Here is a 22,185-nt window from a genome sequence, read left to right on the forward strand (position 1 = left end):
AATTAAATTCAATTGAATAGAAATTAAGAATGGGACAAATCAGTGGCGGATCCAGAAGGACGCAGAGGTACTACCGCCCCTTTTTATTTAAAAAAATGTCATTTTGACTATACTTGTTGATCTCGTCCGACCGCCCCTCACTAGGATTATGTTAGTAACAGTTGTTACTGTTTGGTGGCGGAGCCCAGGGATACCTGACCGAATAACTCGGCCAAAGTATGCCCTGCTAGCGACTGAGCTGCTTTGTTAGAGTTAGGCCCAATCCCAGACCTCATCAAACGAAGAATGTATTTCTACTGACTGAGGGTATTTTAACGTCCTTTGCTATATACCCTTTCGGGTTTTGCAAATGTAAGACGGAAGGACTTTGTATGCGTTAATAGTCAAATCGTTTAGTAAGGATTTTCATAGTATCCTAGTTTGATTTCAGTGTACATCTACAGATGGCATACAGATTTAGTTGTTGATAATGTTAAAAGTTTGATAACAAAAGATGTATATGTTTATTTTGGGTGCCGGAATTATAAAGTATATGCAGAACCAAAGAGTGTATGTAAAACCAGTCGAGCGTAGTTCCCAGATTACACCGTGTTGACAGACGGCTGTATATACTGACTCTACATGAGAGCGTACCAACTCATGCTTTTTGGTGTAAAAGGGCGCACAATATAAATATTGTTTTAGTATACTGGTATATAAATAAATGATGAATTTGTATCAAGCTTTATGATTGATTGGTTCTGTTTGAGCAAACTAGATAATTTTGTATAACCTGATTTGGAACTGTAGCATTCAAATCGATTGGTCCACATGCACTCTGCGAATGAAATAAATTGTTAGGATTATGAGTCGCGGTTTACAAGTGTGAACTACTGCAAACCAGGTCATTCCGCATAACCTGTTAATTAAAAAAAGGAAACATTATTGATCGTAAGAACTTGTATAAAAACATAGTTTTACAGGCCAATGGGTCAAGCGGGTGGTGTATGAAACAATGTTCTAAAAAATATATCCTTTCTCATTTGAAAATTCCGCGGAAACTCAGAAAACAAAATGTTCTTAGTTGGATATAATCAAGCAAATTCGTAAGTTTTAACATTGCATCCATAAACAGAAACTTATTTCCACCGATGACCATTTGAAATATCATATTTGCAACGCAACTTTGATATAGATGCAATCCTAATTCGAAAATAAAATATCTTGTTGATAGAGTAAAAAAGCAGAACTTTGACACAAATAATTTTTAAATTCTTCTAAAGCCTGAGGCGGTAGGGGTCATATATTTTCATTAAGAAAATTAAATTATGAAAACTAAACGAATTCGCATGTCATTTATTGGATCCTCAGATTGAATCATAATATTTTTTGAGTGATTTTCTTGTCAAAACATTTAAAAACGAAATCATACTTTTACTGAGGTGGTCCGGAAGATGTCTTTGATTAATCTTCTATAGCTTTTTTTCGGTGAAGGACTAAATCACTTTTATAAACACGTACGCACGGGGTTCATGTATTACTTTCTCCAATTTTATTTACTCGCCCCAAACACCGCTTCCGGTGTAAACTGAAAATGGCGACAAATCAGCCGAACTTCTTTGTTTTGTAAAACTTGCTTTCTTGGGTTGAAACTAGGTAATGGTTTTAAATTTTTGCCCAGAATACCTCATAGACTCATAGCTTCCACTTTATGTATATTTTTGTCAACTGGGCGAGGCGAAAAGTCACAAATGCAAAGTATAGACCAAAGCAGCAAAATGATTGTTTAAAAAAATTGTGTAGCTCAACTGGTTTCCTATCTGTAACAGGGCAGAATTTCAGATTGATAAGAGAATATGAGTTAATTTCTTCATAATTTTGAATTACAGGACTGTCAAGCTTTTTCGCAAGGGCCTAATGAATGATCATAATGAGGTTGAGGTCTATATTTTCTATCGCAAAAGATTTTGTGATTCTGTTTCATTTGTCTTTTATTTCAATGTTTTATTCACTATGTGTAAGGCAAAGCAGAATATGTTCGTTTCCTGCCTATCCTAGACATTTTATGCTCATTTTGGCTCAAGCACTGTTAAAGTCTAGATTGTTTTCACATTAATTTCCCTACATACAAATGTACTTACCTATTTTTTCTTCTTGCCAGTAGCAGAAAACAAGGCTATTATTTTTTTTTTACTTAAGTCTTGTTTTCAATCTAATATTGATCTCAAAATTCTACTGTTGAAAGCATTCACAATCACAGTGATTTTGTTACTCTTTTAAAAAATACCCCTCTTGTTGGATTTTGGGAAGAAAATTGGCTAGTGGGAAACAGAATAGGTGGGAGTAAACTGGAATTTTTGGGAAATTTGCATAATTGCTAGGGGACACAGCCTATATTCTGAAGTAAATTCAGGGTAACAAAATCACTTATTCAATGCCAAAGACTGGTTCATTGTTTCTAAACACTAGAGACATTTGTTACATTTATATCCTTATATTTTCATTAATTTGTATGAATTACATTTTTTTCATAAATTACACTGCTTAGCATTCATGCAATAATTGTATCTACACTATCATCAACCTTTAAAACCTTCATGAAGTTCATGTAAATCATGCTTATGAAGTTCATGTGATGCTCAGTTCACATGAATTTCATGTGAACAATATTAGCCTGTTGAAGCATATTGTTTGATTGACAACCTACACAAGGGTCTCAGCTTTCCTAAATAATATCTTCTAAAAAATAGAACCGACATGACTGAAGAGGTTTATAATAGACATTTGAGAAATGCTCAAGTACAAAAATTTACAAAATTACATATATGTAACAGGACTAGTGCTCTTAAAATAGAAAATATTGCCCTCACGGACCTAATATTATTTTTCTTTATTTAGCCAAATTTTACTGTTATGATTTGATTTTTTGCTGTACATTGTACTTTTACATTACATGTAACTTCTATTTTTATCATTTTATGTTTTTTTGCCAGGTTTTTGCAAACAGGTATATGCCTAATGTGCATGTAGAATCAATTTTTTCTATTTTCTCCTTGCATAGAAGAATTGAAAACATGACAGAGCAACAAGGGCAGCCTTCACAGGGCCAGGCTTCCCAACAGTCACAGGCCAATCAACAGCCACCTCAACAAGCACCTGCATCAGTAGCAACAGTTTCTCAACCACAGGTTACCAATCCTCCTGTACAAACACAGCCACAAACCACTCAGCAACAACCAACTGTTGTTACTGTTCAACAACCAACTCAACAAATACAACAACAGCCAGCAGTCCAGCAGCAGGTATTTAATGTAAAGGTTAAGATGAGGCATAAATTTCCAATAGGAGAGGGTCCTATGGCATGCCATGCCAGCAGTACAACAGCAGTTTTTTTTATATAAAGGATAAAAGTTAGGGGGTGCAGTAATTTTTAAAAGAGGGGATGCTATAGCATGTCCAGCCAGCAGTCCAATACCAGTTTATATATATACATGTACAACGTCTCAGAATGTGACGACTCTATTTGCTACACTGCTCCATTGGATCAAATTGATACAGGGAAGATATATAAACGTATAGAAAGGTCTGAAACATCTAAATGAACTGTCCCGTACCACCGTACATCGTGTACTAAGTTACAGCCCTAGATTAATCCTACGAGGAGGAATGACCCGGCCAGCGAAAGCTATATTTTTATATAGCCTAGCTGGCCGAGTGGTCTATGGCGCTGGACTTTGTGCAGGCGGTGTTGCCATAGATGTCACAGCAGTACGAGTTCGAGTCCCGCGGAGGGAACGACCAAAAATCTGCATATGGCTATGTAGATTTTTGCTAAAATTTGCCAGCCATACCAAAAAATAGCCAGTGTCGGGCTGACAGGCAGGCTACTATTTCTAACTATGTAAGACAAGGAGATGCTGGTGCTTAACAAGCAGTTCAACAATAGTACAATAAGTATTTGATGTAAAGTTCAGGGGTGGATGCAGAAATTTTGAAAAGGCTGCCAGTGGTCCAGCAATATTTATTTGATATAGTGGTTAAGAGGATGCAGAAATTTTAAGTGGATGCTTAATGCAATACCCATTTGCACGAGGCTGAAGGATTTATGAATTAATTGTTATTATTATTGGATATGTGAGGCCACTATTAAAAGAATCTTTGTTTCCCCTTTGTCCGAGTCATGATTTTGAGGCAGTCCAGGCAGGCAGCTGTTTTTTTTTGGCTTTTTTTTTTGTGATTTGATCTTTTTTTCTGACAATATTGTTTTCTTCTGTCAACATTTTGTCTAATACATCTCGCCATATCAAGTCATCTGCAAATTATAGTAACCGATTAGATTTATTCCTCTCGGCTTGCCTCTCAAAGCTGGCAGAAACGCACAGCGTGAGGTATCTTACACCACCAGTTGCCATGCTTTGGCATTTAATCAACCTTCATATTTATCACTGGAACACAAGGAAAAAAAGATGAAGTGTTTAAGTGACTGCCGGAAGTGACTTACGATTAATTCTTGTATCAGACCAATGACGGACACATTTTCTGGAATTACGAAAGCAAAAAAAAAAAGACCAATTTTCCCAAAAATAATTGTTTGACCCGGCGGCTTTTTACAGACCTGGTCAGCAAAGGGGAAACAAACTTAATTTTAATTTGGCCTAATACCTTTATATACATGTAAAGTAATTACTAATTAAAGGTTCAACAGGTACAGCAAGTTCAACAGCAGGCCAATCAACAACAACAGACAATTCAACAAGCACAACCTAGCATTCAACAACAACAAGCCATTCAACAACAACAGTTACAGTCACAACAACAAGCACAACAACAACAGATTCAAAATGTTCAACAGGTATATATCAAATATTTTTGTTTGGTCCTGGTTTAAATTCGAACTGAAAACCTGCATGGTATCAAAAGTGAATCCGAGGTACATGTTTTTCATAAATTATCAGCAGACTTCCTGTTCTACATTTAAAAAGATCACTTCTGGCCCTTATGTTGGGTCTGATTTTTGAAAATTGACAACAATTGGTAGCTGCTGATAGAATTTTGGAAGCCAGGGCAGCCCTGTATTATAAGTACTTCTGTAATTTTTATCTTTGCCAATTTGGGTTTATCTTAGTTTTGACGTAATATTTACAATTATCTGTAATCTTTACTCTTTTTTTTGATCTTTTTGACTGATATTTCTCTATCTCTTGTACATTGCTAGATATTTGAAAATTTCTGTCAAAACTTTGGGTGTGATTATTACATCAGCTCTTCCTTAGATATTAGAATGAAAATAACGTCATGCACCATAGTCACACTATTAGACTTTTTGGGTGAAAAAAATAATCTTAAAACTAAATGTACATCAAAATGATTAAAAATACAATAATTAGATTACTGATTAACAGAATAATTGTTACATGTGTACTTTTGATTTTGGATCAGACATCACCTGGAACATCTCTACTCCAACTCACCAGCTCGACGAAATATTCCACATGATATTGTCAGTATCATAATCTAAATTAATTACTACGCTATAACAATGCATTTTATTAAAGGTGCAGCAAACAGGTCAAATTCAGCCTACTAGTGCAACACCTAATATCATACAGACTGGTAACCAACTGGCTCAGGCAGGTAACCAGTTGGCTCAGTCTGGTATCCGGACACCTGGTATCCCTCAAGTTCAAGTGATACCACAGTTACACAGTCCTCCTTATCAACTGTCACAGTTCCCTTACAATCAACAACAGATTATGTTACAGAATGCAATGCAAGGTAATTAATGAATATCATTATGACAGATTATCATAGGTTTTTGAATTTGTTTTGTTCTCAACTTGCACAGCTCTCAGGACTTTTTTCAATGGAGTATTATATATAGAATTTCCTTCAACTGCTTAAATTATTTTCCCTGTTTGGTTTCCTTTAATTCAGGGTAAGGATTTTTCTAGTGTATGAGCCAGTACTATTTCCACTGAGTAGTGTGGTATAGCTTATCTAAAAAAAAAATTACCTGTTTTCTACCATGCACAGAATCAAATAAGCATGGCTTAATTATTCTATAGAAAAACAAAGTAGAATATTGATTCAACCAAAACAATCAGAATTAAATTGTTGTATTGAAATCATTCAATTCATATTCCAGCACTTGGAAACACAAACAGAGAGCGTAAATATAGAATATTTTTATTTCTCTTAAATACCCATGAAGTATGTGATTTTTGGCTCTAAATCCTTAAAAACTCTCTACTTACCTTGCATACACAATATTCTGAAAAAATGCTGTTACATTATTTTGTCAATAATATAATCTCACTGGATATTTAAGCAACAAGAAGTTTGGTGTTTCATAAATATTCAAGAGCTAATGTATAAAGAGGGTGTCCATTTAGACTCAGGCAGTGAGTGGAACATGCCAAATTTTGTTTCCAAAAGAAATATTCATTACCGGTATCAAACTCATGTTTTCTTAAAAATTATGTTTGTTTGTAATTAACTAAAAAGTTAAGAATGTAACTAATAACATTTCAGTAAAAAGAATTATGTTATATCATTTACTGTGCGCCACTTGTGTCATAGGATCTATCTGGTTTCTACATGGACACTTTCTTAAACAAATACTTATGTAACCTTTTATTTATTATAAACATGTTAATTAAAAGTTAAAAACTGATAATTTTTTATTGAATGTTTCCAACTGATAAACAATTGAAGATGGAAAAACACCTGTCAAACGATGTATCAGAGATGGGGTAATTGTAATTGTAATCATTAAAATGCAGTAATTGATTACATTTCTTCAAGTAATTATTGTAATCATTAATCAGCCAAAAATCTGATTACATGTAATTTAATTAAAATAATTACTTTTCAAAATACTGTATAATTCTGATTACTTTATGATTACATTATGATTACAATGGAAATATTAAAGCCTCAAATGGTTTCTATAGATAATGCATATAGTTCAAAGATTGTTGATGATCAGATGCCACGGTTCTTAAAAGTTCAAGTGAAAGTCACAAATTATGAAAAATACAACTAACATAAACAAAATGTTCCAAACCTTTCAATTGATTCATTGTAATCAGATGTAATCTTGACTATTTGCCAATGTAATCCTTAATTTAATCAACTACTTTCAGTAATGCTGTAATCATTAATGTAATTTTATCATACATTTGACAAAGTAATTTAATCAATTACATTGAAAGTAATAAAGGAATTGGATCCATCTCTGCAATGCATCAGCAGCATAGGAGCTGTAAGGACTTGTTAATTGTCATTCTTAAATGACTTCATATACTCATACAGAATTCTTTCTCCAATTATCCTTAAAAAAATACCTCAAGGTCTTCTAAATGTGTGTATCATCCTAACCTGAAAATACATTACTTATGAAGATTGACATAGAATTTTTTTCTAACAGTGCGCAAATATAAAAGTGCATCAGGTTTGATACTCAAATTTCTTCTGTTTTTAATGTTATTTGTAATTGGGTTATGACTGTTCTAACTTACAAAAATTAAATTGTTAACATAACTGAAGTAGAATTCTTTTCAATATTATTAAAATGAAAATTGCATTTTGCTCTTAAATGACAAAATCGCAGGTATAAAGCCTGAAGTATTTCTCTGTCTACAGTCCTTTTAATGTTCTTGGCTTTGTTTTTTTATGCCCTGTATTTTCCAGTTTTCATCACTGTAGTATTACATCTTTCCTCTTTCTTCTTATCATACATGTACTTCCACCTCAGTGGTCTCATAGTAGTGTGCTTGCTTCAATTGCGGGAGGTCATGGATTCGATCCACAGCTGAGTCGGACCAAAGATTTTAAAATTTGAGTCACTGCTTCTCTGCAAACAATCAGTAGTAAAGGAGACAGAGTGATGACGGCTTGGAGTCAGAATAATGTGTTCGAGTGTGTTTACATGCCTACCTGCTGGCTGTTGCTTCTGTGAGCAAGGACATTGAAATTCCAGCTCAGTGTGTTGGACTAGAACAATGCAGGGTCTGTTTGATCAGTAAATCTGTCTCATCCTGAAATGCATGATATATTTACCATAGGATGATAAACCATAATCATACAATTGTTTTGCATTGTTTGAAACCCAACTCATTTCCAAAAGTGAATTGTCATAAATGATTACAGTATGAGTTCAATGCCCAAAACTTGTCCAATATAATACACTGAATCAATATTAGAAAGGTAACAACCATTGAATGTACAGTGAAACCTGTCTTAACCTAACCCTGAGATATTTGAAAACCCTGTCATAACCAGACCCTGAGAAATTTGAAAACCCATTCTAACCCAAACCTTGAGAAATTTGAAAACCCTGTCATAACCAGACCCTGAGAAATTTGAAAACTCTGTCATAACCCTGACACTTTCCAAAGCCTCTTTATATCTGTTCAAATGTATTTTTAGTAAACCAAACACCATGCTAAACCAAAGACCATGCTGAACCAAAGACCATGCTAAACCAAGCACCATGCTAAACCAAACACCATGCTAAACCAAGCACCATGCTAAACCAAACACAATACTAAACCAAGCACCATGCTAAACCAAAGACCATGCTAAACCAAATACCATGCTAAACCAAACTCTACAGGGGGTTTTGACTGGTTTCATTGTACAACATTTAGATATTATTTCATATTTGCTTGTAAGAGAAGGATATAAAAATCTCAAATTGGTCAGATCTAGTTATGGGTAAGCTTTTTGGTGATAGTAACCTAGGTAGAACTTCACTACATTATAGTGGTAGGTTCTATGCATGACTGGTTCAGAACACATTTTAAATCAATTAATTTCTGCCTTGTTATTAAAAGTATTCCAAACACTTGAGTTTCTCCAGAAAAAAAGAACAGATGTGGTGAAACACAACAAATGCACCAGTGTGTAACCTAAAACCAATTATTAAAGTATTTCCAAAGATCACCAAAAGGTCTTGAAGTGTAAACACACCTTTAAGTTAGCTCTTAAAGAGGAAAATTGGTTATTATTTAGGTGATGTATAGGGGGTGGACTGCAGGGCTGGTGGCTGATGACAGCTCAGCGACTAGTAGTTTTCACTGTTAATTTATTGAATAAACCTATTTGTCTTCCTCCTCAGCTGCAATGCAAGCCAGTGCTATGAACATGAATATGACACAACAACAACAACTTAATATGGCTATGGCTATGCAGGGAAGACCTCCTTCTGTTGGAGGTATAAACAGCCCAGGACTACTGTCTCCAAGTCCTACCACACCTACACAGGTAAACGAAGTAATGTATACATACCAGTTTTGATGTTAGAATTATCTCTCTGTATGAGAGAATGAATTGTTCTAATACTCTCCTTGAGACGTTCATGTTTGCCATTTTAGCGTTCGTGCATCTATTATCGTGCGTTAACACATTGTTTTGTGTTCGATTAAACACACGATAAATGCATGACAGAAGCGTTTGTTTAAACACACGCTAAGAGCGTTCATTTAAATGCACATTAGAAGCCTTTGTTTAAACGCACTCTGGGAGCATGTGTTTAAACGTATGATAGGACCGTTTGTTTATTTTTGTACTTTAATTATTTCCTTGATTTAACTGTTATTTTTATATTTTTTGCTATTATTACTTTATACAATTTCATTAATTTTTTTTCTATTTTTTCTGTCTTCATTATATGTCAATATTATTATTTTTCGTCGTTTGTCTGTTTTGAGTTTAAACATACGATGTGAATGTTCGTCTATTGTGCATTTAAACGCACGCTAGGAGCATTCGTTTATCGTGAGTTTGGTGAGCGTGCGTTTGAGTTTCGTGCATGTGGGAAACCTAAACATCTCAAGGAGTGTATATGATTTTTTACACATTCCTAAGCTCTTTTATTGATGAATAAAAATCTGTTAATTAGCAAAATATTGTGGTGCTTTTATCATTTTGACAAATGTGACTGTACTCTGGGTCACCGGCCTACTTTTTGATATACAATGTAGATAAAAACATCGCTTTTGGTCAGTTGAATTTGCAACTACACCTTCTTAAAATTCCTTACAGGGATTTCCAGTGTAAACTTATTTCTATCATGGCCAACTTTGTCGCCTAGCAACAACTAATTTGCATAATTTATTTCTGTTTTTTTTTTTCAAGAAATCCTGTAGACCAATCAGATCAACTTCTGCTAAGATCGGAAAATTACGTGCCATTTCCACTAGAAATGTTCATTTAATAAAGTCAGTCAGTTTTTTGCAATCTCAAAATTTGATGTGTCAAGTTGAAGGTGACACAGAGTATAGTTTGCAACCATTGAAACTTGCATTATGGAACTTTAAATTAATTTAAAAGGCCAATTATAATATGACAAGTGATAAAGGACAATAATTTACAGAACTGTGAAGAATCCTTGTTCATTGGTATCAATTTCTGTAGTGAGACAACATTTCCGTGTTTTGCAGATTTTTGAATCAACAAATTTTACTTGGCTTCTTAAAAAACACCCAAACAAAAATATCTGTACAATTCCCTTCAACTTTATTTCAAGCTTTTACATAGGTTATTGTTCATGTTCTTGGTAATGATTTTTAATGTGTTTCATTGTTATTGATCTGGTTTAAACTTGTAGGTTTGTGAAAAATACTTTAAATTTACAATGACCAATTTGTTTCCTGAATCCCATTTTTAGCAAGTCAGTATGAGTTTTGCAGCTTCAGCCACACAGCCAGTAGTATCAAGTTCTCCATCACAGGTTGTCAAAGGAATGAATAACAAAGGGCAGACAACTACAACACAACAGGCTCAAGCGACAGCTCTTGTGGCGGGCAAACCTATCATGCCCACACAGGCCATGCCAGGGACACCTATTGTTCTTGGACAACTCAGTAAGTACAAAAATTCGTACAGTTGTACATGGACGACTCAGTAAGTAAATAAATGTTAATATAGACATCTCCATGAGTACATTTATGTTTATTTACACACCTTAGAACTAAGTCTGTTAATGTTTATATCAACAGCTCAGTGAGTATATTTAAGTTTATATGGACAATTCACTGAGTATATTAATGTTAATATCATCAACTCGTCAAATTGTAAAAAATTACAAATACACTTATTATCATCCTTATACCCCACCCGTAAAATGTGTTTTCCATTTTTCACTTTTTGGAAAGAGAGGAGCATATAACCTACAAATGTATCATAACAAAGCATACAACTTCATATCTTGTTTCTTGGAATATAGGGAATAAAGCAATTTGATTTAATTCTAAATAGGTTTTAATTAAAATTTCATCATTTTCAGATATGCATATAGAATGGTGGTTATATTTTGGAAGGGGAGATGATCCAATTTAAGAGTTTACATGTGTAGAGGAGATCCTTTTATTTGTCTGCTTACAGTTTAAATTTTTATTGAAAATTATGATTTATGATAAACATGATGATGACATCAATAGTGAAATATTATGTTTTCTCTTTTGTAGGTGTCCTCCCAAATCAGGTAGCTAATTCTCAAGCCTTTGTGACTTCTGTAAGTAATGATTTTTATATAAGTTCAATGACATCTCTGTGTATTTGTCATACCTACTTGTCAGAAACCATTGCTGAATTGGTCAATATTCCACTTCCCTGTTGTTGGTTTTAAATTGAAACTAAAATGAGTTTGAAATAAGAAGTACATTGTGCAGACATTATTTTCTTTTTTTTTTTGTTATGAAGCACAATGTTGCTTTTCAGATCGTGCTGTTATAGTTCTTTTTTACCGTATGTTTACTTTCAGATTTTGGCAATTTCCACTTTCTCGGTTGGCTTTGTAAAATAGTGCTTGATTGTGATTACCCCTTATCATTCAGATAAAGGGTTTTCACTCATTCATTACTTTTATACTTTGCACAGGAAGTTTAAGACATGTCATATTAGGATAAGCATATTGTAACTGACTGCATAAGTTATCTTTTGGTCCTTTTTTAACTACATGTATCAATTATTGCACACAATTTTGGCTCAGGTAATTTGAAATAAATTTATTATTTTATTTTAATATAGCTTTGAAAATATACACCCTCAGAAATTTGACAGATTTGTCATTAGTTGAGGAAATTTTCATTACTGTTCCTTTACAAAAATAATCTGACAATTTTCATTCTTATTCCTTTACAAAAATAATTTGACAATTAATTATGTTTACAGAAAGGACAGACATTTTCAGTTGCTGTTGCTAGCAATGGCCAACAGATGCTGACCTCCCAAGCAGCAGCAATCAGACTATCTCAGCCACAAGTTGTCTCCAGTAATAATCAAATCATCAACTCTCAACCCCTGTACACAAACCAAGCAATGCTGCAAGCCATGGCCAACCTTCAGCAACAAGCTGCTATTCCATTGGCTACCCATCAGCCACTACTGTCAGGGACTGGCCAATCACAAGGGATCTTAGCTGGACAACAGCTGTTTATTAGAGCAGCTAACCCTTTGCAGCCCCAACAGGGAATTATAACAGGGATCCAGAATTTAGGTGCCCAGAAAGCTGATGCTGTGCAAGGGGTACCAGGAAAAGCTGCAGTGGCTGGAATACAGGTAAATATTACTCGAGGGCAATACCACAATAATAGATGAATATATTGATTTTCTAAGTGTAGTAATTTTCCTTTTTTTGCAGAGGGCAGAAAAGGGCAAAGAATAGTACTCGCAAAATTTATTTTTTTTAAAACTATATAATGCTTATCATATTTTGAAACCACAAGATTGAATTCCCCTGAACATGCTTACATGACAGAATTCACGAAAATTAGCAATCACAAAAACATGGTAGGAAACTTACTCAAATTCTAGCCAGCCCTGAATACAATTTTTCAATAAATTTACTATATGGCTACATAAATTTTTGCTAATATTGGCCAGTCCTGCCCAAAAATAGCCAGTCAGGGGCTGACGGGCAGGCTACTATTTCTAACTCTGACAAAAACTAATGTGTCTACAGTATAACATGTATGTTTATAATTTTCTTCAGAATGAAGCCATGCACTAAAGTAAAACTTATTGTCATTCAATTTTGTAAATTTTCAAGTCAAATAAACACATAATGTGCTTTTTAAGGTTGTTGGTACTCAGGCAGGCAAAACCATGATAACTCCATTAAACAAAACAGCAACTGCTAGGATCAACCCAACTGTGACCCAAAGACCGAGAGTGACTGCCCCTACTCCTGCAAAACATCCTAACAGAGGCAGACCAAGAAGCCAGAGTAAAGGAGCTCCTGTTGCCATGGCAACAGCTTCTACAAATACTGTTGCATCTGCTCTCTCACAGGCAAGAGCATCTGGTTCTTTGGGCCAGTCCAAACCTGTCACCCCTGTGAATCAAATGAACCAGTCAATAGTCCTCAAGAGCCAATCAGATTCAGAGGTGGAGACTTCCAAGAAAAATACCATAGCAGAGTTGAACAAAAAGCTCCAAGATGAAAAGGTGACGTACAGAAAATAGAAAAAGATTTTATTATGTCACAGTTTGGGTCTTAAACAATTTTTAATTTGTCAGTTGTCATTACCTCTCAATTTCGGTTAGAGTTTATTGTACTGTGAATATGGGGGTAGTCTGTGAGTCCAATGAATATGTTATTCTGACCAAAAATAGAAGTCTATATATGATAATACTTATCCTGATATTATAACCTATATTTTATGATTATTGAATACAATTACTGAAAGCCGTTACCTAAAAGCCTTAAATTTTAATATTGATAGCTTGACTTGATGACTGCTATTTTACCAATAGTCTTGACATTGCAGACGGTATTGAACAAAATAATCTTTTAGGAAATTATTGCACCTTAGTACAATGTAATGATTTGTATCATCCAAATTTGCTGTGTTGTGTGATGAAATTTTAGTATAAAGGATATGTGATTGGTAAAGATAACAAAATTGTAATAAAATGTACAAGCTATTTCTGAATTTACAGTTAACATGGTCTGTTTTCTATATTTTGCAAGTTGACCTTTTTGTGTATATTTTAACAGGACAAATTACCAAGTGCTATAGATAAACCTGGAGATGTTGTCATAGAAAAACAGAGGGCAATAGTCAAGCCACATATACTGACACATGTTATCGAGGGTTTCGTCATACAAGAGGGGCCAGAGCCATTCCCGGTAAGTTAAGCCACTCATACTGACACATGTTATCGAGCCTTTCGTCATACAAGAGGGGCCAGAGTTTTTCCCACTAAGCCACTCATACTGACACATGTTATTGAGGGTTTCGTCATACAATAGGGGCCAGAGTTTTTCCCACTAAGCCACTCATACTGATACATGTTACAGAGTGCTTTGTCAAACAAGATGGACATGGGTCTAAATTGTAACCAATCATAAGTAATTACATTACAATGCTTCATTCATGATCACACCCATTGCAGTTGTCAAAAAATATATAATATAATGTTGATTATTTTCATATCACATGCCATAACAACCATGAGACACTGACATTAACCTTAGATTTTGCCTGAGGTTATATATATGGGTTGAGAGGTGTTATTACATATCCATATCATATTCTGTTTATCTAATATTTCAACACCTTAACATTACATAAAGTCAATTATTTGGTCTGTGTTGTATTTGTTTCTGGACTGATCTGGACTTCAGCCCACTCTGTTGTTACCCATATGTATGTCTGACATCAATATTTATAGATCTATCAGTGATTCATCAAATGTTCCCTATGTAAATGAAATGGAGATAATTCACAGTGTAAAATAAATAAGGCAATTTCACTTGTGGACTTCTCCATCCAAAACATCACAACTGGAATATCAATATGCCGATCACAAATTAAAATGGATGTTTACAACAGCAATCAATAAAGGAGAAAAACCTATAAAATAAATAGGATAATTAATTGTTAATGTAAATAACCAAATATAATAACTTGTGCCTAGAATACTTGAAAATTTAACTTGTGCACGGTTATGTGGAACAAGTTCAGCACACTCATTAAACATTCTTAGGCACTCATGATTATAATTCAGTCATTCACTCTGTCCAGTTTATCATCGTATTTTTAATAGAACCTGTATTTGACATTTGTTGCACTAAACACAACTGACATAAAATTGTATTGAGTCATCTTTAAGAAAAGAGCCCACATACATACTTTACACAGAATAACTACTTCCATATACATACAATCTGTGTCTTATTGAAACACTCCTAATAAGAAACTGATTGGTTTTTCATCAAGTTTTGACAACATCTTTTTTGAGTAGTGACAAATTTAATACAAGACCTAATTATAACTATTTACTTATTAATTGATTCTCAACATGTTATAACTGTCCCAAACACAGTAAATGTTATAAAGTCAATCACTTTTAGCACCTGATTGGTAATTTTTTTTATAAACATTGCAAAAGTGCTCTTAAGTAATAGATATTTATAGGTTTCTTATTTAGTGAAACTTAGATATCACAAAATTTTAACTCAGTTTATTTAATATCAACATCTAAACCAACGGGTATTGACAAATTTGTCTTGATTTTGTAAATGTAGAAAGTGAGTTGATATTTTGCAGCATTTAGTTTCACAAGTTTTAAAATCTCTTTGTGTTGATCACTTGACATTCAGTTCTGCCATGGCAGAAATTTAGCAATTATGTGTTTACAATGTCACCAGTTGTGACTGGAGAACAATGTTAGAAACATCACAATGTTTCTTTAACAAAGCAATCAGATTTTTTTAAGTCAGTGCATCCCAAACTCGCTGCCACCAATCGTGCATGTTTTCATATCACTAGTTCATATCATCCCATGGTGTCGTATCACAAATATCTAAACCATGAAGTAGATAAAACAGCCATACCATAGAACAGTACAGAATTTCTGCAGTTTTGAAGTTGTGACAAAAAATATGACAATGAGTCTGATGCAGTGTTCTGTTGAGATGTCAAAACTTGCATTATTTTGTTAATTAGCAATGTCATAGTCATTTAGATAAAACATTGTCATTGGAAAAATGCCAATATTTTCTAATGTCATGGCGAACACTTAAGATCAAAATATCAGGCAGTCAGAATAAATGGAAAGTTGTGTTTTAAACATGAAAATAGCAAAAACTTTTAAAACTGTACCCTGAATGAACTGTTTGCCTTCTTCTTAATGCAGTCGTGTTGTTAAGTCCATTAATGCTAGGATAGAATTAAAAAAGAGCAATAATTGAAATCCAGACTATTGCACTCAGCCTGAAAAAAAGCATAAGTTTACTGTGACAGGTTTTAACTTGGCTAATGAAATATAATTTTGAAGCCCAAAAAGGATTTAGCATTTAGAGCCCAAAAAGGATTTAGCATTTAGAGCCCAAAAAGGATTTAGCATTTAGAGCCCAAAAAGGATTTAGCATTCAGAACCCAAAAAGGATTTAGCATTTAGAGCCCAAAAAGGATTTAGCATTTAGAGCCCAAAAAGGATTTAGCATTTAGCCCAAAAAGGATTCAGCATTTAGAGCCCAAAAAGGATTTAGCATTTAGAACCCAAAAAGGATTTAGCATTTAGAGCCCAAACAGGATTTAGCATTCAGAGCCCAAAAAGGATTCACCATTTAGAGCCCAAAAGGATTTAGCATTTAGAACCCAAAAAGGATTCAGCATTTAGAGCCCAAGAAGGATTTAGCATTTAGCATTTGCTTTTGTTCATTTAAGCAACTATAAAAAAAAATACTGTTAGATATTTCTGTTATGTGTTAATGAATAACTGTCACGTTAAAAGCATAAGTGTGTTCATTTTCGTCACAAATATACACAGTAATTACATAAACCACACAGATGTTAGAGCTAAGGTGACTTGACTTACACATTTTGTTATCATTAAATTTTAAGTATTAACTTGTTCTTATGGGGTTAAACTTTGTGAGGCCTGAATTTGCAATAAAGGCCATTACATATTATAAAAGACTGACACTTGAAATCCTGAGATGGATTATTCTGCTACTCATATTCTGTTTTATATTTTCGATAGGTTCAAAGGTCATCACTTTTGACAGAGTTCATCCCACCCAAGCCAGGTCAGGTTCCAATGGATACAGATAGTAACTCCCCTGGAATGTCTAATAGTCCTGTACAGTCACCCCCAGAGGTTAAGAAAAAAGGTACACTAAAAAAGGAATCTGAAGTACAGTTGATTACTAATGTCAGAAGAATTTTTGACTTGCACTGGAGATGTTTACAATAGCAAGGCATTGTCACTAGTTTAGCTGAATTAGGTGAAGTGAGAAATGAAAAATTACAGTGCGTTGACTTGGCTGTCTAAGGGTATTTTCACCAGCTGAATTTAAACATAAAATTTTTGTCAAGTTAATGCACTGTTATTGTCTTAATACCGCCATTAAAAAAAATCAAAGAAAAAATAAACATTTTTTGCCAGAAAAACAGTTTGATTTAAAGATGGTATCATCTTGACATTTTGTGTAAGATTTGTGGCATCTGTAGCATCATTACAGAAAGTTGTTTTCATTCAGCGACAAGTATAGTACTTGTAAAAATATAGTCAGTGCAATGCGACTGCTCATATAGAATAGTGGCATTTAAAAGCACTCCTTACATAATGAGTTTTATAGATAAATAATTTGATAACATCTTTTTGTGGTCTTACATGTACACCACATAATTGTCCAATTATGAGTAGGTTTGAATCCTACTTTTTTCCTCTCAGTTGTAAACAAATTCCAAAATATAATGTACATGTATATCGAAAATAAATGATGCTCTGGAAATTGAGTACAAACCATTGATCAAAATTAGTACACATCAACCCTGTACAGTCAACAATGATAAATGTTGAACAAGATGAAATAAATAACATGAATAATAAAAAGTTAAAAGTATTTTTTTTAACATTTCCTCAGTAGAACAACCAGCAGTGTTTGAGAAGTGTGAGTTTTGTGGTACTGAGGAGCAGATGGCCAAGTTCAGTAAGAGATCCAAACGATTCTGTTCTATGATCTGTGCTAAGAGGTATAACGTGGCCCATAGAATATCACAGATGAAACCAAGAGGTCGAGGATGTGGTAGGCCACGTAAGTAACAATTATAGACCATAATCTTTGTATTTTCTTTCATTTAACTCTTCAATATTGCTTTTTTTCCTTCTTATACCAGTTCAGTGTTGTATACTAGATTACCACTTGAAGGAAGAATATTGCCAGAGACGAAGTTGAGGGTGATAATATTATCAAGTATACCACCCTAAACTGCAGTCAGTATGTATCATACTATACTGATTAGCATTTAGTTTGTGTTTGGGTAAATTCACTAAATGATCTGATGCATTGTTCATTAAAAAGAAACTGGTATAACAAAATCACTCTTCTTTGCACAATTTGTTTTGTCGCCTTTAAGTCCTTATTTGCCAAAAAAATACTGATATTTTCTTCATTTTATTTTCAATTTTTAACAATTTATAATCTGATAACAAAGATAGGAAAATTTTCTGGTTTGAACAGGAAGGGTTTCTTGGTGGTATTCAGGAAGTAAGGGTAGTATTCATAAAGGAAGAATGATATACCACAATGATTATTATATAAAAAATTATGAAAAAATGTAGAATTTAAAATGAAATTTATATAGATAGATGACTTACTTTGTATTGGCTGAACAAGTGTTGCACAAATAGTTTAATTGCCATCTTACTTAGTTATTAGAAAAACAGACATAATATGAAAAAAGGCTTAACAGACATGATAATTTTGCTATATACATTTCAGCTCTTGCTGGTAGATTTATGAGAAAGAGAGGTAAACCTCTGAACATTAGGAAGGGCTGGAGGCCAGGTAGAGGTGGAAGTAGACCTGCTTATAGTCCTAAGGTAAAATCAATTAGATGTTTAATGTTTACTTCTGTTGATATCAGTCAGATAAAAAAAAGCTTCAATTTTTCTGCAAGTTTCTTGTTTTTTAACCATTTATTTCTGAATTGGTATACTGTCTGAATCATTCTGAAATCTGAACTACTGATCCATGTAATATGATAATCTACATACCTTATCTGCAGCTTATTGCTAACATTTTTACATAGTTTAAAATCAATTTGTTTAGAAATGTTAATTACACAGGTCAAATTATACTTGAGTGGGATGTATTTCAATTCATTGTGAAGACATATTTGAATGCAAATTTTTATTTTAAGCTCAAATGTGGTGTAATTTTGAGAAAACTTTGCAAGTATCATTTGCTTCTAATATTTTTTGATAATTTCCAATAGGTGGGTATTAATTCACTAAATATTATGCTTAAACTGCTGAAAATGCCTAAAAAATTGAAACCCATTTATTCTTGAATTGTAACATTGCCTCATTAAATGTTAAATCTGTATTACATGTACTTTTCTAATTAAGTGAAGTACCTAAATTTGATCCCATTATTGATAAAAAATACAGATAAAGTTATGTATATGATATAAATCTTTGCGTTCTTTGGCATGTAGGAACAACTTCATTAGTGTCATAATTTTACCAACAATCTATATTTTTGTAGTCTCCTCTGGATTCTGATATGAAAGATAACCAATATGACTTGGATGATATGTCTAACTCCTCCTTATCAGACAGTAGTGCTACACCTGAATCTCCACCACCCCCTCCTCATCTACACTCGCATAGTGAAACAGATATGGAAATAGATGCTCCCAAGTCACACCCATCTAAATGGAATGTAAGTCAGATACTGAGAATATACTATTTTATGTAGCTAACAACTATTTTTGTGGTGCTTTTAGCTTTTATAACTTGACATTTCATTTGAAATCTTAATTTGTTGTTGTGACAGAACCATAAAAGACCATGAATATTTAAGTCTAGAGGGATGATTTTTTTATGCACATAAAGGATGCATAAGGTTACTTCTTGTATGACCACAATAATTAAATGAGTTGTGTATGTCTCAGTAGAGTTATTGTCGCTTTTTCATTAGATTACACAGGAAAAAATGCTTTAAATGTTTTTCATATGTTTTGAAAACACCTGAAATACACATGTTTATCATGTTTTTTCATATGTTTAGAAACCACCCTGAAAAACATATGAAAATCATATGTTTCTGAATAACTAAGTAATTCATGAAATACAAATAAATAAAAGACACATGATATTCACTTTCACATATAAAAATAGTATGGTTTTCATATTATTTCGAAAATGTAGGATTTCCTGTGTTTTTAAAAGCACATATTTTTATCATACTGGTCCTAAACATGTGTTTCAATTTGTTTTAAAACATGAAAACATATAATGCAATTTTTCCTGTGTAGAATATGATGAACAACATCACTTGACCTTTGACCTTGTTTTAACAAAGAATATTCATCAACATCTACTTTCACTTCTTTTGTTATTAAGACATGGATCAGTTGAATACACAAACAATTTTACTTTCATAGTAATGTATAGATTTGGCCAACTTAATTAAATGGCAAGATTTTCAACCAGGAGTTGACAAAAATGTGAGATGGGTGGGAGGATTTTATTTTTTTTTGTCATGTGACTTGTCTAAATTACGAGATACAGATGGAACTATTAAACACGTAAAACATAGCTAGCGAGATATTCTTCCGTACATATTGATAGTAAGCCGTATGTTTAAAGCTCTAAAACCCACGCCGCACCTAATGGGGACATGTAAACAGTCAGAAATCGTAAATTTGAAAAAATAGAAAAAATCAAGGCAGGAGTATTTTCGAGGGATGAGCAGGGATAAAAACTTATCAATTAATTTTTATTGGCTTTTTAATTAGTTTTGATTGAGTATTTCCTGTTATTTGTAGGTTATTGAAGTATATGAGTTCATCAAATCTCTACCAGGATGTGCCCCCTACGCTGAGGAGTTCAGGTCACAAGAAATAGACGGCCAGGCATTAATGTTACTGAAGGAAGATCATTTAATGACAACAATGAGCATGAAACTTGGGCCTGCCTTAAAAATCTGTGCCAAGATTAACTCATTGAAAGATGGTCATGATTGAAAATTTCTTTCATAATGAAATTTTCAAATTTAAAAACTGTATATTGCACAAAGATCTGACATGACGAATTGATATTGTTTTATCTGGTGCAAGACGAGCTGTAAAATAGGCTCAAAGAATGGAATACATAATCAGTTGTTTACCTGTTTTTATGGTATTTTTGAAGAGAAACTATTAATCTCATGTAATTTGCTATTTCCCTTTTCACTGCAAAAATAGGCACATTATGAACAGAAAGCCTTCTTTATTCTCTGTTATACAGCATATTAAGTACTACTCTTTCTAAGAATCAGGCAAAATGGGTGTAAGGTGTGGTACATGAAGAAAAAAAAAACAAATTTGTTTTTATTATCCTAGTTTTTATGCCTCATAACCTCCTGGAATATCCATCAAATGTTTGTAAAGTTAGCTTTTTTAAGATATTGATTAGTCAGATTCAGTTGAAATACACTATGAAAATTGGCGGGAAAATTTACCCACACTTTCCCTAATATAAGCAGTAAAAAATATCTACGCCATAGATACTTCAGGATAAACTTAAATAGGTTTTCAGTTGTTTTCTAGATGTATCGAATATTTTTGAGGCAAAAAAAAATAAATTAAGAAAAATAACGTGCACCCACATCCTGATTCTTACACAGAATGGTACTTTGGCAGTTGTTTTAATCAATTTATTGTATCATTTGAGGATTTATTGTATAATGCTATAATTATTACCACAGAAAGCATGCAGTGATATTAAAATTGCTCTTGTGCAATCAAATCGTCCAATATATGATGTCATCTGTAAAAAATAGGCAGGCTGTACACAATTAAAAAATTGATGCAAGTTAGAAAAGGTTACTGCATTGAATACTTTTTTTCATATATATATTCAATTGCATGTTCTTGCAGAATTAAAAAAAAACATTTCAGGACAGATTTCCCTTAACTTCATAGAACAACCTTATGTCACATGGGAAATTTCAAAAGAAGTGATGAAAGTGTGACTGTTTTAACTTACACGACTGAGGAAGGAAATATCAAAGTTAACTTGAGCTGTATTGTACTCCTATAAGCTTATTAGGCCAAGTGAAAATGATTGTTACATTTTCATTCCTGTCTGCTACTCAAATATTGGCCAAATTTTCTGTGTAATAGTTTTAGCCTGTTTAACTGAAAATCTAGTTATTAAATATAGTTGGTCTTTCAGATCCAACAAGTAATATACATG

General features: G+C 33.3%; 1 protein-coding gene across 7 annotated transcripts; it reads left to right on the top strand.

Moving 5' to 3' along the window:
• Nucleotides 1–1,540: 1,540 nt before the first annotated feature.
• On the top strand, nucleotides 1,541–21,581 carry LOC148600753 (uncharacterized). 7 transcript variants are annotated; one of them, XM_088554648.1, is made up of 16 exons: nucleotides 1,541–1,635; nucleotides 3,041–3,281; nucleotides 4,676–4,831; nucleotides 5,535–5,754; nucleotides 6,125–6,148; nucleotides 9,101–9,246; nucleotides 10,652–10,847; nucleotides 11,451–11,497; nucleotides 12,157–12,543; nucleotides 13,063–13,431; nucleotides 13,985–14,116; nucleotides 16,978–17,107; nucleotides 17,864–18,034; nucleotides 18,722–18,822; nucleotides 19,490–19,666; nucleotides 20,775–21,581. In XM_088554648.1, the coding sequence occupies exons 2-16, from the start codon at nucleotides 3,054–3,056 to the stop codon at nucleotides 20,970–20,972; spliced, it is 2,682 nt and encodes an 893-aa protein (XP_088410774.1). In that variant the 5' UTR covers nucleotides 1,541–1,635; nucleotides 3,041–3,053; the 3' UTR covers nucleotides 20,973–21,581. The 7 variants fall into 7 exon arrangements, with proteins under 7 accessions (XP_088410774.1, XP_088410776.1, XP_088410777.1 ...); XM_088554650.1 differs by having other exon boundaries at nucleotides 17,867–18,034; XM_088554651.1 differs by having other exon boundaries at nucleotides 4,685–4,831.
• Nucleotides 21,582–22,185: the final 604 nt, after the last annotated feature.

Source organism: Perna viridis, chromosome 12 (genome assembly GCF_037379345.1).
Source record: "Perna viridis isolate PV_CMFRI_1.1 ecotype Kerala chromosome 12, ASM3737934v1, whole genome shotgun sequence".
Lineage (NCBI taxonomy): Eukaryota > Metazoa > Mollusca > Bivalvia > Mytilida > Mytilidae > Perna > Perna viridis.

Excerpts from the sequence above, each read along its gene's own strand:
- LOC148600753 (XM_088554648.1), top strand. The coding sequence starts at position 3,054 with ATGACAGAGCAACAAGGGCAGCCTTCACAGGGCCAGGCTTCCCAACAG. Across the intron at positions 13,432-13,984 it reads AAAAGCTCCAAGATGAAAAG|GACAAATTACCAAGTGCTAT; the intron begins GTGACGTACAGA and ends ATATTTTAACAG. Across the intron at positions 18,035-18,721 it reads TCGAGGATGTGGTAGGCCAC|CTCTTGCTGGTAGATTTATG; the intron begins GTAAGTAACAAT and ends TATACATTTCAG.